General features: G+C 40.7%; 1 protein-coding gene across 1 annotated transcript in view; it reads left to right on the forward strand.

Moving 5' to 3' along the window:
- SCN11A (sodium voltage-gated channel alpha subunit 11) overlaps window positions 1–18205 on the forward strand; it is a 92494-nt gene extending 74289 nt beyond the window's left edge. Inside the window, exons 23-26 of the mRNA XM_049870798.1 lie at window positions 856–997; window positions 7373–7473; window positions 12141–12411; window positions 17178–18205. Coding sequence (XP_049726755.1) covers window positions 856–997; window positions 7373–7473; window positions 12141–12411; window positions 17178–18205 — 1542 coding nt within the window. The remainder of the gene's footprint in view (window positions 1–855; window positions 998–7372; window positions 7474–12140; window positions 12412–17177) is intronic.
- The last annotated feature ends 1066 nt before the right edge of the window (window positions 18206–19271 follow it).

A 19271-nucleotide genomic window follows, 5' to 3' on the forward strand; every position in this document is an offset into this window, starting at 1 on the left:
AATGAGATCGGGGAAGGAGAAGCGAAATCTTCCCATCACTTTCCCTAAAGTGCATGGAGCTGATGACAGTGTGAAGAGTTTGGACGAGAGGGATCTTAGAGGCTTCTGGCAGCACTTTGAGCTGGGAGAGCTTGATCGTAATAATTCGTATCCATTCTGGAGCTTGATCATTCACTCATTCACTCAATGTGTGTTGAGAATCGAGTTGATTCTGGCTCCTGGCAACCCCATGTTTTACAGAGTAGAACTGAGCTCCACAGAGTTTCCTCGGCTGTGATCTTTATGGGAGCAGATTGCCAGGTCTTGTTTCCTGGTGCCACTCAATAGGTTTGAATAGCCAACCTTTCAGCTAGCAGCAAAGTGCAAACCGTTTGCACCACCCAGGGACCCATGAAGGTATTCTAGGCACTAAGAATTGAACAGGGAACAAGACCCAACTACAGGTTAGGTGGAACAGTGAGAATATGAAGGCTGGGGCAGTTCCTCAGCAACTGGTGTTCAGTCACCTTTGCCTGAGGCGACCTCGCCCTCTCCCTGGTGTCCTCGCCTCCACCTGGCCTCCTTCAGGTGCTTTCCCACACAGAGATCCGAGACACCTTTTCAAGGGACATGTGATTGTGCCACACTCTGTCTCCATTGCTTCAAAGACAAAGCCCAGCCTTCCCATCCCCTGAGAGCCAAGCTAGATGACATGGAAAGACGCCTCCTTCTAGGGGCCGTGCCTGTTGAGGATGGGGGTGGGGGCGTAGTTGAGGCTGCTAAGAAACACTTTGGTCTTCTAGATAAGGCAGTTGGGATGGCTTATATATTTTTCCAGTAATTGTTGTTGTCTCTTATTTTAAAAAATCCTAACAGGATATGCAACAGCCAAAGTTTGAGGAGAATCAATACATGTACCTATACTTCGTAGTTTTTATCATCTTTGGCTCATTCTTCACTCTGAATCTCTTTATTGGTGTTATTATTGACAACTTCAACCAACAACAGAAAAAGATAAGTATACGCGAGTTGTCCTGACTTGGTAATATCATCTCTGCTCTCCAAAGGGCTTGAATGGAGCCTAATTCTGGTCCAGATTTTTTGTGTAAAGCAGCATTTATCAGCTGCCTAAGAACAAAGAGGGAGCCTACCATGTCCTACTGGAGATTCTCAAAGATGAGGCTGAAAGGAACTTGAAAATGCTTGGGTTTTATTAAATCATTGTTCTTTACCCTCTATCTGTCTTACCCTCTTAATCAATAGACATTGTTACTGTCAAGATTAAGCCTGATAGTAATTGAACCTCAATAGGACAACAACCACTAGGATTAATATTTATGACTCTGAGGTCACATTTAGAAAGTGTTTTTCTTTTCAGCTGAACTTTCCGTGGACTTAAATCATTTTATTTCGCGGGAGGTAATTTAAGTGCACATTGTTGTTGTCGTTAGTGCCATAGAGTTGATTTCGACTCATAGCCACCCCATGTGTGCAGAGTTCCTGTTGCCATCGAGTTGATTCCGACTCATGTAGGGTCGCTATGAGTTGGAATATGTGCAGAGTAGAACTGTTTAATAGTCACGTTTTAATAACCTTTCAAGTGTCCTTTGATATCCAGGGTGAAAAGAACATATTCTCCTCTTTCTGCAAACATGTGTCCCGACCCCCAGCACCTAAACCTCAGCAGATCTACAAAACCTACTTGGAAAGATGGTTGGGGAAGAGGCAGGGCTAGGGATAAATTTTTCGTGAGTTATAATTTATTGTTTTTATTAGGTACCGTTGAGTCAACTGCAACTCATAGCGACCCCATGCACAACGGAACGAAACACTGCCCAGTTGCGGGCCATCCTCACAATTGTTATGCTTAAGCCCATTGTTGTAGCCACTGTGTCAATCCATCTCATTGAGGGTCTTCCTCTTCTTCACTGATCCCCTACTTTACCAAGCATGATGTCCTTCTCCAGGGACTGATCCCTCCTGACAACATGTACAAAGTATGTGAGATGCAGTCTCGCCATCATTGCTTCTAAGGAGCATTCTGGTTGTACTTCTTCCAAGACAGATTTATTCATTCTTTTGGCAATCCATAGTATATTCAATATTCTTCTCCAACATCACAATTTCAAAGGCATCAACTCTTCTTCAGTCTTCTTTATTCATGGTCCAACTTTCACACGCATAGGAGGAGATTGAAAACACCATGACTTGGATCAGGAGCACCTTAGTCTTCAACGTGACATCTTTGCTTTTCAACACTTTAAAGAGGTCCTTTGCAGCAGATTTACCAATGCAGTGTGTCTTTTGATTTCTTGTTTGCCGCTTCCATGAGTGTTGATTGTGGATCCAAGTAAACTGAAATCCTTGACCACTTCAATCTTTTCCCTATTTATCATGGTGTTGCTTATTGGTCCCGTTCTGAGGATTTTTGTTTTCTTATATGTTGAGGTGTAATCCATACTGAAGGCTGTGGTCTTTGATCTTCATCACTAAGTGCTTCAAGTCCTCTTCACTTTCAGCAAGCAAGGTTGTGTCATCTGCATAACGCAGGTTGTTGAGGAGTCTTCCTTCAATCCTGATGCCCCGTTCTTCTTCATATAGTCCAGCTCGGAATATTTGCTTAGCATAGAGATTGAATATGTATGGTGAAAGGATACAACCCTGATGAACACTTTTCATGACTTTAAAACACACAGTATTCCCTTGTTCTGTTTGAACGACTGCCTCTTGACCTATGTACAGGTTCCTCATGAGCCCAATTAAGTGTTCTGGAATTCCCATTCTTTGCAATGTTATCCATAATTTGTTATGATCCACACAGTTGAATGCCTTTGCATAGTCAATAAAACACAGGTAAACAGCCTTCTGGTATTCTCTGCTTTCAGCCAGGATCCATCTGACATCAGCAATGATATCCCTGGTTCCACGTCCTCTTCTGAAATCGGCCTGAATTTCTGGCAGTTCCCTGTCGATACACTGCTGCAGCCACTTTTGAATGATCTTCATCAAAATTTTACTTGTGTGTGTGATGTTAATGATATTGTTCGATAATTTCCACATTTGGTGGGATCACTTTTCTTGGGAATAGGCATAAATATAGACCTCTTCCTGTCAGTTGGCCAGGTAGCTGTCTTCCAAATTTCTTGGCATAGACAAATGGGTACTTCCAGTGGTGCATCCGTTTGTTGAAAAATCCCAGTTGGTATCCCGTCAATTCCTGGAGCCTTGTTTTTCACCAATGCCTTCAGTGCAGCTTGGACTTCTTCCTTCAGTGCCTTTGATTCCTGCTTATATGGTACCTCCTATAATGGTTGAACGTTGACCAATTCTTTTTGGTATAGTGACTCTGTATTCCTTCCATCTTCTTTTAATGCTTCCTGAGTCGTTTAATATTTTCCCCATAGAATCCTTCAATGTTGCAACTCAAGGCTTGAATTTTTTCTTCAGTTCTTTCAGCTTGAAAAATGCAGAACGTGTTCTTCCTTTTTGGTTTTCCATCCCCAGCTCTTTGCACATGCCATTATAATACTTTACCTTGTCTTCTTGAGCTGCCCTTTCAAATCTGTTCAACTCTTTTACTTCATCATTTCTTCCATTAGCTTTAGCTACTCAACATTCTAGAGCAACTTTCAGAGTCTCTTCCATTTTGGTCTTTTCCTCCTTTCCTGTCTTTTAAATGACCTCTTGCTTTCTTCATGTCCTTGATGTCATCACACAACTCATCTGGTCTTCGGTCATTAGTGTTCAACACGCCAAATCTATTCTTGAGATGGTCTCTAAATTCAGGTGGGATATACTCAAGGTCGTACTTTGGCTCTCTTGGACTTGTTCTAGTTTTCTTCAGTTTCAACTTGAACTTGCATATGAGCAATTGATGGTCTGTTCCACGGTCAGCCCCGGCCTTGTTCTAACTGATGATTTTGAGCTTTTCCATCAACTCTTCCCACAGAAGTGATCAATTTGATTCTTATGTATTCCATTTGGCAAGGTCCACATGTATAGTCACCATTTACGTTGGTGGAAAAAGATATTTGCAATGACGAAGTTGTTGGTCTTGCAAAATTCTGTAATGCAATTTCTGGCATCATTTATAATAAACATGTTTTATTTTTCTCATTCTGAAATCCATAGGATTTCCTTTGGAAAACAAAGGAAGATACAAAGGAAATTTAAATTACTCACAGACAACCACCACATAAGTCTTTCCTCAATGCCTCTTGTCATTTTGATACTATCCCTTCCAGTTACTTTTTACCCAAATATTTTACCATGTTGGGATTATGCTGTATTTTTAGTTTTGTAGCTTTCTCCCTCCACATCATGAAATCATGTCTAATACAAGAATTTCCAGGGCTGAACTACACCCCATCTTATGGATAAACCACAGTTTATCCTAATCAATCCTCTTTTTGGACATTTAGGTTGTTTCTAAATTTCTTGCTCTTCTAAACAATCATAACCATTTTTGAAACTCCCTCTATGCATCTCTGATTGTTTCTTCAGGGTAAATTCCTAGAATTAGAATATAAAAAATATATATATAAGGCATTAAAAATGTGTTGTCAGCTCACCTTCCAGAAATTCTGTGCTGTGCCCTTTCCTGTAGGCTGTGGGGATGCCTGTTTATTCTGTTCTCATTATTCTGAGTGTTTTAACTTTCATCATCTTTTTTAGTTTGATGGGCACAAGTGTTATCTCATTGTTTTATTTCTCATTTATTTGATCATTTCTGAGGTTAAGCATTTTTGCACAGGTTGATGGCCATCAATATTTCTCCCTTTAAAAATTATCTTTTTATATCCTTTGTGTATTTTTAAACATATTTTTTTACTGTGGTAACAAAACATTTGCCATTTCAACACCTTTTACATGTACAATTCAGGGACATTAATTACGGTCATCATGTCATGTGACCACCACTGTCTGTCACCAGATTTTTCCGTCACCCTTAACAGAAGCTTAGTGCCATTTTTTAAATTGGAATTATCATCATTTTCTTACATGTTTTTATGTAGTTAGTGAGGTTTGTGACTTGCTTCTTAGATTTTTGTAATGATGTTTTTGACTTGTAGACATTTAGAATCAATCAAACTGCCAATCTCGTCCTTTTTGGTGTCTTTTCTTTTGCATTTATATCCTGAAGGTATTTCTCAATCTCAATATCAGGGGACTAAATATTCACCTCTGGTTTTCCTAACTGTTTTATGGCTTTTTTTTTTTTTATTATTATTGGACTCTTGTAATCCGTTTGCAATACACCTCAATACCGACTAGCCTTCTCAGTGTCTGCTGGGAGCGTCATTCACGGCCCTTCTGCGGCTCTCTCACTGCATGACTCAGGAGTGTGTACTTATAGGTCACTCTGTGGATCACCTCTAAGTGTGGATGTCAGCCCTTGAGTTTTTAGATTTAGGCTTACATTTGAAATCACTGTTTTGGTCAGTTCACAGCACACTTTGGTTTGGTTTGGTTTTACTTTTCATTATGGAAGTTTCAAACATGTACAAGAGTGTAGTAGCAGGAGCCTAAAATACCTATCACCCAGCATAACGTTTGTTGACTTCAGAAAGTCTTTGTGACCTCTAAGCCCTTACCCAACACTGACATCAGATTTTTTTATAGAGCAAATTACAGACATCACAGCATTTCTTCTCTAAGTATTTCTTATAAAATATCTCTTTTTAAAACACAACCACAATTCCATTATCACACCTAAAAAAATTCAACACTAATTCATTAATATCATTAAATAATACCCAGTATTCAGATTTCCCAGAGTTTTTATTTTTTTTAATATTTATTTATATTAAAGGTTTTTTGTTTTGTTATTTATTTATTTCATATCAGGATTCAAATAAAGTCCTCTGACTTCACAGCTTCCTTGTTCTTGGGAATGACAAGGTGTCCCAGGATCAGGCAGTTATCTTTCCTATCCCAGATCAGGAATCAGCCATTCTCTGAGGAGTGCGTGCTGGCTTCTTTAGTGGGAAATGCTGTTCCAAGACCACAATCTTGCTCGTCGTTTCTGAGCTTTTCAGTGGACAGAGCTGCTTCATTCAGGATTACGAGGAGACGTATCTGTGGGATTGCAGATACTGATAATTCAAATTCAGGACTAGAAGGTTTTCACTTCATCTCCCCTCCACCTCATCTGTGTCTCCTCTTTTCCACGCTGAGAAATCAGGGCACAGGAGGTGATAGGATTTAAAATTTCCACAATTGCTCATTTTCTTTATCCCACAAAGCACACAAAACAGCCTCAGCACAACAGTATTACAGTCATCATGACGCATACGATTACTGAAAACACTTGTTACCGACACACTGTCAAAACAACCTGGTTAATTCCTGGGGTCCAGACTGGTGATGTCAATTCAAACTCCAAACCTTCATTGAGAAAGGCCTGGGGTCACGAATTATCAGAGGAGTCCAGGTTGAGGCAGACACGTTTCCTCACGGACTTCTGTTCCCAGTGGACGGGGTCTGTTTTCTTTCCGCCGTCGCTGAGAATGCAGCCCTTGAAGAGCTCCAGATTCCTACAGGGACTTCTGCTCCACCCTTCCTTCCATATAAACCCACTGCCTTGGGGCTGACCCCCTTGTGGTTTTTAAAACCCAGGGGTCTAGTTTATAGCCAGTTGCTGTTGAATCAATTCCAACTCATGGCAACCCCTCACGTTGCAGAGTAGAACTGCTCCATAGGGCTTTCAAAGCTCAAATCTTTCAGGAATCTGGTTTATAGAGATTAGCAAATGTCTTTAGGCCAGCCATGGCTTCAGGGCTAATGTACTACTTCGTTTTTATTTTATTTTTCAAATCTTTCTTGTTTTCCAGACCCTGGAGATTTTCCTTCCTTTTGTGCAAGTTCAGCTATACATTTAAAGGAAATTCTGTTTTGTTTTACCCAGTGCTTCTAGATAGTTTGTCCCTGAATTTCCAGAAACTAAAATCCTTGTTCATTTTTTTATTCTCTCAGTATTGAAAACATTTAAAACTTTTTTTTATTTTCCCCTGAGAATGGCTCTGGGCAGGTTTTATGAAATTGTTAGTAATGTTTTACGTATTCATTATTTAGGAGAATTTTATTTGGCGTTTTATGGGACTTTTATCTAAATGTTTGTAAAGATTCCATAAACGTTTGCAAAAAAAAAATTGTAACCTTTGTTTATATTATAAAAAGTGAAGCGTAGCTGATGAGAGTGACCTATTCCTCCCCGTTCTTTAATTTAAACCATTTCCTTCCAGCCCTTCCCTAGAGTTCAGCCTCGTACTCTCCATTCAAATTTCAAGAATCATTAATAAAAATGTAATATAACTTTAAAACAATTTCTAAAAATTCAGAACTCGTCTCCAAAAAAACTATTAATTATCTCTCATATTCTCCATGTACTTAGGTGGCCAAGACATTTTTATGACGGAAGAACAGAAGAAATACTACAATGCAATGAAAAAACTAGGATCCAAAAAACCTCAAAAACCCATTCCAAGGCCTCTGGTGAGAACAATTGAATAATTCTAATTACATACATCATAGACTGATTAAGTGGTTATGAGGAACTTGGGTTTCTGCAAACTCCTTTATTCTTTAAATTCACAGACATTACCTAAAAACTCAATAAAAACCCAAATGTACTGGTAATTCTACATCCTTAGGAAAATAAGACATTCAAATTCAACAGTAAGACCCTGGACAATGGCTTTAATTTGCATTTTAGTGAGCGCACAGTGAGTGCTGAGTATATATTCATTGCAATGATGTGAAAGCAGTTTGTTTGAACTTCATGTTGCCAACACTTAAAATGTATTTGTAATATTTTCACCAGAATTTTGTGGTGTTTGAGATTGACATCATGCCTACTTCTTTGTACTTCACAAGAATTTATGATCAACTTTCTACATCAGGAGTCAGCAAACTTTGTAAAGGACTACATGAAAAGTATTGTAGACTTTGCGGGTTAAGTGGCCTCCTGCCATCATGCTGCAAAAGAAGCCTTATGCAATACATAAATGAATGGACGGGGCTGTGTTCCAATACAATTTTATTTATGGACACTGAGATTTGGATTTCACATAGTCTTCACATATTACAAAGTAATATTCCTCTTTTGAGTTTTTCCCAGCCATTAAAAAATGTGAAGATCATTCTTAGTTCATGGGCTGTACAACAGCAGGAAGTAGGCCAGGTCTGGCCTGCGCGCCTTAGCTAGCTGAGCCCTGCTTTCCATGAGTCCTGCTTCTCCAGGTACTAAGGGCAATGTCAACGTGCCATCCAGTGCTGCTCTGTGCTTGCAGCCCATTTGAGAAGCATTCAGATTACAAAACAGCACCAAGGCACAGTTGATGGCTCTGACAAGGCAGGGAGGGTCGGGGGGGGGGGGCTGAAAAGTCTGTAAAGCAGCAACAAAGGGGAGTTTGAGATTTGACACATGTAGAGGGCTTAGGGATTTTCATTCTAGACGCAAGACCCAACAAGAACCATCAAACAAGATCCAAAAAAAAAAAAAAGATCCAAGGTATGTTTAATTGACTGCTGGATTCCTGCAGTCAGAACAAACCTGGCACATAGTATATTCTCAGCAATTATTTGTTGAATGAAAGAATGTGTTTTAGGCCATGAACAATAGCCCATCCTGGTAGGATAAATGTTTGTATTGCACTAAAGATGTCTGTAAATATCAGGGCAAAGTGTTCAGAATTTATCCTGTATACAGGGGATTTTTGACCAGGAGTTAATGATAAAATTATATTTGGGAATGTTTGATCTACCAGCAGTCTGTGGGACCTCAGTTTACCTAAGTCCAGTCTAGCTTTTAAGTACCACTCTCACTTTCCAGTACTAATTTCACTTTGGAGTTCTTATTTGAACTTGAGTCAACAAAAAAGACAAAGGATTTTTGTTTACTTGTGATCTACACAGCCACTGACTCAATACCAGTTGGTCCTAGGTTAGGAATGAATGATAAGACTCGTGCGATGCAATACGTTCCTTCATGTTTACCAGTTTGGTTCATAAAGGATATGAAGTGAGCAACGTAGCACACAGCCAAACAGAGGCTGCAACATCACAGAGGCAGTTTCCACACCCCTCCACTGCACAAGGCATGCTTGGCAGCAACAGATGAACTTGAAGTTGGCGTGGACTGCTTTGCCACAAGGAAGCTACCACCTCCATTCCTTCCCTGTCTTTTATAACATGTTTGTTGCGTGGCTCATCTGGAGTAGGCGCCAAGCCATAGCCTTCCCAGTGTAGCTACAACCTGCCAATCAAGTTTTTGCAGTGAAAATTCTGATACCCAAGTTCATTGTCACCAGTTAACCCTGTACTGTATCTTAACCTCCTGTATTCCAGAGAGCAGTGCTGGTGAGACGGATCCAGTGTCATTTCCCTGGATGTGTCTGAGTCTGGGCTAAGACTACTCATCAGCTGCTAACCTTTTGCCCTGAACTATACCTCCCCAGAGGTTTTTTAAATCTCTGAAATCTAAATATTATCTTTTGACCTTTGGAGCAAATGACTAGTAATTGCATGGGGGGAGGGGATTCAGCTCTTTTAAGCTTGAGAAGTGATGGTTTTCATTTCCAGCAATAGAGCAGGGGGACTGGAATAATTTCTGATTCCTCCTGAAGCATCCCCACAGGGTGACTTCATTTCTTGATTTAAAAATCATACTGAGATGCAGAAGTCAGCGTACAAGCTGAAGTGGCACAGGCTGACACAGAGTGCTTCTGGATCATCTACCACTTTGGGTAATTTATACTCTTAACCTCCTCCGTTTGTCTAAATATTAAACTAAAGGCGAGGACCTTTATTCTTGCCCCTCATTCTGCTTCCCTGGAGAATAGTCTTAAAACTATCTTTTCTCCTGGGTCTTTTCTGGCTTCTCAGATATATTCCTATATAGGAAATGCTCTGACTTTCGAGTATCTTCTCCAAGCTCCTTGATAAAAGTCTTAGGGCTCCCAGCTCATGGTTTGAGAAACACCCGTTTAAATGGAGTGTCCCTCCAGTGCTGTCCTCACCTCTTTCTTCTCACCACCGGTGCCCTACCTGAGTGGTGTCATTCACTCTCCTGGTTTCCATTCACATCAGTATTGATGCACGGAACTCTGTATCTGTAATCCAGCTTCTGCACCTGAGCTCCAAGCCCACACCTCCACCTGCTCCATGGCCCTTGCATGTCCTGCTGGGGCTCAACATACTCAAGACAGATCTCATCGCCTCCCTCCAAAACTGTTCATCCTCTGGGTTCTCTGGCCAGTAGAATGGCTCCACCAAACAGAAATGAGAGCCTCGGCTTTCATTACATTCAAACAGTCTATGATTCCTCTTGTTCCTACCTCCGTATTAGCTCTTAAATCTATAAGATTTAAATCTATAAGTCTTTCTCTGCTATCACCCCGCAAGCCACCATCATATTTTTCCTGGACTAGCACACAGACCCCTAGGTAATCCCTAGGTTGCCACAACTGATCTTTAGATGTCTTCTACATAGAATCGTGTATGCACACTTTGATTAGATAATGATACAATCTAAAATATACATATATACTAAAACTACCAGTCTATAGTTAAGAACGGTGACACAATTTCAGTATCTGAGTTTGTGTTTAAGAAGTTTTCCACCCAGTGAAGGACGAAGTAGTGTTTCACAGCAGCTAGACTGAAGTAACCGGTAGAATAACTGTGTCATTTCACTGCCTGTGGTAGATCAGGCAAACTGGAGCTAGAACCTGTGCAGAAGCAATCAGCAGATGCTTACTTTGGGACAGTATGGCCGTCTCTGCACAAACCAATATGTAAATTTGCTGTCAGTGATAATAAGAAATAATGAGTTTTTATGTTTCCATTTTTAGTAATCGTTGGATCATAGTCCCATTTATCTAGCTTTATCCTCAAGTGAACAAGAATTAGAAAATAGACATTCAAGAATTGCCTAAATACATAATATAGTTTATAAAGAGAATGTGCTACATTCTGCTTTGGCGAGTAACGTCTGGGGTCTTAAAAGCCTGTGAATGACCATCTAAGATATTCCACTGGTCTCACCCCTTTGGAAGCAAGAGAGAATGAAGAAAACTAAAGACACAAGGGAAAGATAGGTACAAAGGACTAATGGACCACAACTGTCACGGCCCCCACCAGTCTGAGTCCAGTATTACTAGATAGTGCCTGGAAACTACCACTGACTGCTCTGACAGGGATTGGAGCGTCCCAGTCAGAGCTGGAAAAAAAATGTAGAACAAAATTCTAGCTCACGAAAGAAAGAAAGAAAGAAAAAGATCAGGCTTACTGGCCTGACAGAGAAACCCCAAGAGTGTGGCCCCCGGACACCCTTTTAGCTCAGTAATGAGGTCACTCCCAGGGTTCACCCTTCATCCAAAGATTAGACAGGCCCATAAAACAAAATGAGACTAAAGGGGCACACCAGCCCAGGGGCAAGGACTAGAAGGCAGGAGGGGACAGGAAAGCTGGTAACAGGGAACCCAAAATCAAGAAGGGAGAGTGTTGACATGTCATAAGGTTGTTAACCAGTGTCATAAAACAATATTTGTACTATTTCTTGAGAAGCTAGTTTGTTCTGTAAACCTTCATCCAAAGTACAATAAAAAAAAAAAAAAAAAGAGTTGCCTAAATAAGAGTTTTGGTTAATACAAGTTCTGATTATTCTGAACTGGCAAACAAAGCCTTGGAGATGTTAATTTCATTTTGTCCAACATACTTAGGTGAACAGGTATTCTCTGGATTAACATTATTGAAGCCAAATTACAGAAACAGATGAAATATGGAGATCAAGGTTTATCTTTTCTTCTTAAATCCAACGTGAACTACTTTATTTCAGCAAAACGACATTATTCATCTCATCAGAATTATGTTAATAAGAATTTTTTTAATGGAATTAAAGTTGTAAGCCTAAGCAGCTTATAACCAGTTACCTAATTAGGTAATTAGCTACCTAATTAAATTTAAAGGAAAGTATGCAAGACAATACCGGGAATCTATAAGAATTTCTTGTCCTTTAAAAAGTATTTCTGCCTTTTTCAAGAAACTGCTTTAATTGTAAGAGAGAACACATTCTGTCGTATTCATGTGCCTTTTTTTATGTATGTGATTTCATTCTTGCAACTCAAAATAATCTATAATTTCTTTTTTTCCCCCCTCAGAACAAATGCCAAGGTCTTGTGTTCGACCTAGTCACCAGCCAGGTCTTTGACATCCTCATCATAAGTCTCATTGTCCTAAATATGATCAGCATGATGGTGGAATCGGAAGACCAAAGTGATGATGTGGAAAGCATCCTTGAGACTCTCAACCTGGCCTTTGTGGCTATCTTTACAGTGGAGTGTCTCATCAAAATCTTTGCTTTGAGGCAGTACTACTTCACCAACGGCTGGAATTTATTTGATTGTGTGGTCGTGGTTCTTTCTATTGTTAGTAAGTAAAATCACCAACCAGAGGGGCTTTAGACAGAGAGCCAGAAGTAAAGTTCTAAATCACCATGAGTCATCCAAATTTTTCACAAACCCACAAATTTGTGTGTCATGCCATTTCTGAAATAATAGGCAGACATACGAATGCCACTCTCTAGTAGGATGTTGCCAGGAGATGTAGTGTAATTTCTGTTCTCTAGACTGTCTACACAATTGATGTAGAGAGTTAAATCATTTGTGGATAGTTTGAGATAGAAAAAAATTAAAACCAAACCTGTTGCAGTTTGAGTCGATTCTGACTCATAGCGACCCTATAGGACAGAGTGGAACTGCCCCATAGAGTTTCCAAGGAGCAGCTGGTGGATTCGAACTGCATACACCTACAATAAGACCAGTTAATACAACTATTATTCAAATTTACACACAAACCATGAATGCCAAAGATGAAGAAATTGAAGATTTTTACCAACTTCTGCAGCCTGAAATTGATCAAACATGCAATCAAGATGCATTGATAATTACTGATGATTGGAATGCAAAGATTAAAGATAAAGTATCTGTGGGTGGAAAATATGGCCTTGGTGATAGAAACGACATTGGAGATGACATGACAGAATTTTGCAATACCAACGACTTCTTCATTGCAAATAACTTCTTTCAACAACATAAACAGTGAGTATACATGTGGGCTTCATCAGATGGAATACACAGGAATCAAATTGACTACATCTGTGGAAAGAGATGATGGAAAAACTCAATATCATCAGTCAGAACAAGGTCAGGGCCGACCTTGGAATAGACCATCAATTGCTCATGTGCAAGTTCAAGTTGAAGCTGAAAAAAACTAAATCCATGAGAGCAAAAATATGACCTTGAGTATACCCCATCTGAATTTAGAGACCATCTCAAGAATAGATTTGACTCACTGGACACTAATGACCAAAGACTGACAAGTTGTGGGAGGACATCATATATGAAGAAGGCAAGAAGTCATTAAAAAATGAGACAGAAAGAAAACACCAAAATGGATGTCAGAAGAGACTCTGAAAATTGCTTTTGAAAGTAGAGTAGCTAAAGTGAATGGAAGAAATGATGAAGTCAAAGAGCTGAACAGAAGATTTCAAAGGGCAGCTCCAGAAGACCAAGTAAAGTGTTATAATGACATGTGCAGAGACCTGGAGTTAGAAAACCAAAGGTGAGGAACAACGCTCGGCATTTTTCAAGCTGAAAGAACTGAAGGAAAAATTCAAGCCTCCAGTTGCAGTATTGAAGGATTCTGTGGGCGAAATATTAAAAGATGCAGGAAGCATCAAAACAAGATGGAAGGAATACACAGAGTCACTGTACCAAAAAGAATTGATCGATGTTCAACCATTTCAGGAGGTAGCATATGATCAAGAACCAATGGTATTAAGAAGTCCAAGCTGCACTGAAGGCATTGGTGAAAAACAAGGCTCCGGGGATAGACAGAATACCGACTGAGATGTTTCAACAAATGAGTGCAGCACTGGGGGTGCTCACTCGTCTATGCCAAGAAATGTGGAAGACAGCTACCTGGCCAACTGACTGGAAGAGATCCGTATTTGTACCCATTCCAAAGAAAGGTGATCCAAATAGAACGTGGAAACTATCAAGCAAAATTATTAATATCACACACAAGTAAAATTTTGTTGAAGACAATCCGAAAGCGGCTGCAGCAGTATATCAACAGGGAACTGCCAGAAATTAAAGCTGGATTCAGAAGAGGATGTGGAACCAGGGATGTCACTGCCGATGTCAGATGGATCCTGGCTGAAAGTAGTGGATACCAGAAAAATATTTACCTGTGTTTTATTGATTATGCAAAGGCATTGGACTGTGTAGATCATAACAAATTGTGAATAACATTGCAAAGAATGGAAATTCCAGACACTTAACTGTGCTCATAAGGAGCGTGTACGTTGACCAAGGGGTAGTCTTTCAAACATAACGAGGAGATACTGAGTGGTTTAAAGTCAAATAAAGTGTATGTCAGGGTTGTATCCTTTTACCATACTTATTCAATCTGTATGCTGAGCAAATAATCTGAGAAGCTGGACTATATGAAGAGGAACGGGGCATCAGGATTGGAAGAAGACTCATCAACAACCTGTGTTATGTAGAAGACACAGCCTTGCTTGCTTCAAGTGAAGAGGACTTGAAGCACTTACTGATGAAGATCAAAGACCACAGCCTTCAGTATGGATTATACTTCACCATAAAGAAAACAAAAATTCTCACAATTGGACCAATAAGTACCATCATGATAAACAGAGAAAAGATTGAGGTTGTCAAGGATTTCACTTTACTTGGATCCACAATCAACAGCCATGGAAGCAGCAGTCAAGAAATCAAATGATGTATTGCATTGGGCAAATGTGATGCGAAAGACCTCTTTAAAGTGTTAAAAAGCAAAGATGTCACTTTAAGGACCAAGGTGTGCCTGACCTAAGCCATGGTATTTTCAGTTGCCTCATATGCATGCGAAAGCTGGGCAATGAATAAGGAAGACTGAAGAAGAATTGATGCCTTTGAATTATGGTGTTGGTGAAGAATATTGAATATACCATGGACTGCCAGAAGAATGGAAACCCTGATGGTGTCGTGGTTAAGAGCTACGGCTGCTAACCAAAAGGTCGGCAGTTCGAATCCACCAGCTGCTCCTTGGAAACCTATGGGGCAGTTCTACTCTGTCCTGTAGAGTTGCTATGAGTCGGAATTGACTCAATGGCAACGGGTGTGGTTTAGTTTTTTTTGGCCAGAAGAATGAATAAATCTGTCTTGGAAGAAGCACAGCTAGAATGCTTCTTAGAAGCAAGGATGGTGAGACTTCACCTCATGTATTTCGGACATGTTATCAGGAGGGACCAGTCCTTGGTGAAGGACATCATGCTTGGTAAAGTAGAGGGCCGGTGAGAAAGAGGAAGACCCTCAATGAGATGGATTGACACAGTGGCTGCAACAATGGGCTCAAGCATAACAATGACTGAGAGGATGGTTCAGGACCTGGCAGTGTTTCGCTCTGTCTACATAGGGTCCCTGTGAGTTGGAACTGACTCATAGCACACACAGTACAAATATAGCACACATAGTACACAGCAAAGGAGAGTTTAGAGAAAGGACAGATTCCTGTGGGCTGTGTTAGTCAAAGAAGTAATTTTGGAAGAGGTGGGACATAAAGGATGCATCTCCAACAGTGACTGCCAAATTGTCACTTAATCTATTCCACATCTTGCCCGGGTTAGGTGCCCAGTTAACGTATGAATTAAACTTCTTTGATACAATTGAACAGTGAGTGAAGTATCCCATCATCTAGTTCTCTTAAGTCATTAGGTGATGGCAGATGCATTTTGGCTGCCTGCACTACAGTGATCCCTAAATGACCTTAGAGGACGCCCAGGGCAAGAACAAGGCCAAGTCTACACAAGGCAAGCATGTTCCAGACATCCTGTAATATTTGGGCCAAAAATGTGACTTGTTTTAAATCCGTGTATCATTTGCCTGCAGGGCAGGCAATGAAAACTCAAGGTAACATTTTAGGCCAAATATTCAGTTTGAAAAAAACTTCTGCTTGAGATGCCGCTTTGGGTTGTCAACAACAGAGAAAGTAGCTTCCAAGTTGATTATTAAGCTTCTTGAGTTTGGACCTTGGGGATCCCTGAGTTGAGTGTATTTACAGATATTAAGAATCCCTAGTCCAAAACTGAGTGTCCCAACACGCCATGTCCCCTCAGCCCTACCCACATTGAGGCTCTTCTGGCAAATAAGCTGTCCTTGCCTGTGTCAGGGCTGTGTTCAATTCTTCCACTCAAATAAGAACCCATTTATTTTAAAGATCTTTGGAGGTAAAAAAACCAAAAAACAAACCCATTGCCGTCCAGTCGATTCCGACTCCTGGCAACCCTATAGGACAGAATAGAACTGCCCCATAGGGTTTTTCCACCCATAGCCCTAGCTCAAGCCAAACTTGAATATCAGAAATTTCTCCTTTCTCTCTAATCTAAAAGACTCAAACTGTAGTTTATCTGTTTTTCATTCTATATACCGTATTCAGTAAACATAGGAACCTATTATATTTGTTACCCCATCCCAACCCAAACCCACTGACGTCGAGTCAATTCCAACTCATAGCGACCCTATAGGACAGAGCAGAACCGCCCCATAGAATTTCCAAGGAGCGCCTGGTGGATTCGAACTGCTGACCTTTTGGTTAGCAGACGTAGCACTTGACCACTACACCACCAGGGTTTCCTGTTACCCCGTAAGTGGCTTTAAATACCCAGAGTAGATAATGTACATCAAGTGCATGGCATAGCTCACAAAATACCCTTTCACAAACCACTTAAGCTTCCCTTCTGGCCTCTCTTTTCCTTTGTTGTCCTTCTTCAATATTTTAGACATTCTCTGAGTTCCTCTCAGCTCTCACATGACTTTCCACATTCTGAGAACAGGAATTTTCTGTGCAAGGCACAAGTACAGATCAAACACAGTGATTTGTGTGGAAGTGAGCCTTTTTCGTTTAATCTTGGTCTCTTTCACACTCTGAAACTTTGTGGCCTTCAGAAATTATTTTCCAAGTTAAGGCACAGATAGATGTTTTCCCCGATATTAGTAAAGAAAATTCTTAATTTTGTGTATGAATGGCAAAGCACTGAAAAAGCTGGCCTCTTTAGGATTCTGAGACACGAGGGGCAGCCTGGGTCTGAATGCAGTGTGACTACTGGGAACTCACTGACCGTTCTTTCTCCTAAGGTACAATGATTTCTTACTTGAAAAGCAAACAGAACATTCCTTTTCCTCCAACGCTCTTCAGGATTGTCCGCTTGGCTAGAATAGGCCGAATCCTGAGACTTGTTCGAGCAGCACGTGGAATTAGGACTCTTCTTTTTGCTCTGATGATGTCACTTCCTTCTCTGTTCAACATTGGTCTTCTGCTCTTTCTGGTTATGTTTATTTATGCTATTTTTGGTATGAAATATTTTTCCGAAGTGAAACAAGAGTCTGGAATTGACGACATGTTCAACTTCCAAACATTTGTCAGCAGCATGCTGTGTCTCTTCCAGATAACCACATCGGCAGGCTGGGACACCCTCCTCAACCCCATGCTGAAAACAAATGACCCGTGTGACTTCTCCCTGGAGAACTGTTACCTCCCTGCCATAGCCATAGCCTACTTCGTCAGCTACATCATCATCTCTTTTCTCATTGTGGTCAACATGTACATCGCTGTGATTCTAGAGAACTTCAATATAGCCACTGAAGAAAGTGAGGACCCTTTGAGTGAAGATGACTTTGAAATATTCTACGAAGTCTGGGAAAAGTTTGATCCAGAAGCGACACAGTTTATCAGATATTCTGCCCTTTCTGACTTTGCTGATGCCCTGCCTGAGCCTCTGCGTGTGGCAAAACCAAATAGATTTCAATTTCTAGTGATGGACTTACCCATGGTGAGTGGGGATCGTCTGCACTGTATGGATATTCTCTTCGCTTTCACCACTAGGGTGCTTGGTGACTCCGAGGGCCTGGATAGCGTGAAGGCAATGATGGAGGAGAAGTTCATGGAAGCCAACCCTTTCAAGAAGTTATATGAACCCATAGTCACCACCACCAAGAGGAAAGAAGAGGAAAGATGTGCTGCTGTTATTCAAAAGGCCTTTCGAAGGTACATAACGATGACCAGGAGTGCCTTGGAAGACAGGCCTCACCCACCACTCCAGACACTCTGCAATGGAGATTTGTCCAGCTCAGGGGTGACTGAGGGCAAGGTCCACTATGACTGAGCCCCTGGCCTCCACCCTTACCTCACAGGCTCACAGCCTTGCCTCTAGCCTCTAGCTCCAGGGGTCCACAGCTCAGTGTATGAACAAGCAATGGACTCACTGAACTAGCCATTCCATTTTTCCTGGCTAAAGTCAAGAAGTGATATTTCAATGTTCATTTCAAATAAATCTTACAGAGATATAAGATAAAGCTATCTGACTATCAACCACTGGTACTACTTTAATAAGGACGAAGACACTGTAAAGGGTCATTTATGTTAGGATTGAAACACATTTCAAATTATGTCAAAATAAAACCACAAAAAGACAAAACAGCACATTGAAAGTTTTAAATTGTGTTTTTCTGTATGTTTCTAGGTCCATTACCCAATACCTTGGCGTGATGTTTTTACCTGTGCAAGTATGTGGCCCGTCCCATATGGGTCTTTTGCATGTTAAATGAAAATTCAAAAGCTGCTAATAAAGGAATGGTTTATTGCAGACATTTTTAGCAACATTAAATGTTTTATTTCATACTTAAAGGCATGATCTTGAGGTGCCAGTTACTACCTATCTTTTGTCAGCTATAATCTCTGTTATAAATATTTGAAAAATAAATAAATTAAATAAGTTACAGTTTGTAGTTCTCTGAGATAGTACACAAACGACTCTGCTGTTGTTCAGGGGCTGTGTAAGCAGTGGTTTACATGAGGTGCTTTGCTTGGAGCTAAAGGCCGCAGCCAGTGGTGTGCTGATAAGTATTTAACAATCGCCTCTCCAGGGAGGGAAGGAAAGTCCTTTTTGTAGCATTCACTGACCTCCATGGTGTAAGTGGGGCTTTGGTGGCGTAGTGGTTAAGAGCTACGGCTGCTAACCAAAAGTCAGCAGTTCAAATCCACCAGCTGCTCCTTGGAAACCTTACGGGGCTGTTCTACTCTGTCCTACAGAGTCACTATGAGTTGGAATCGACTCGATGGCAACGGGTTTGGTTCTTTCGGTTATGGTGTAAATACTCTCATCATGGCTGATCTCCAGCTACTGACATGGTGTCACTGAACATGGACTTGGGAAAACATGCTGACAATGG

The sequence above is a fragment of the Elephas maximus genome, chromosome 27 (assembly GCF_024166365.1).
Source record: "Elephas maximus indicus isolate mEleMax1 chromosome 27, mEleMax1 primary haplotype, whole genome shotgun sequence".
In the NCBI taxonomy this organism is placed as follows: domain Eukaryota; kingdom Metazoa; phylum Chordata; class Mammalia; order Proboscidea; family Elephantidae; genus Elephas; species Elephas maximus.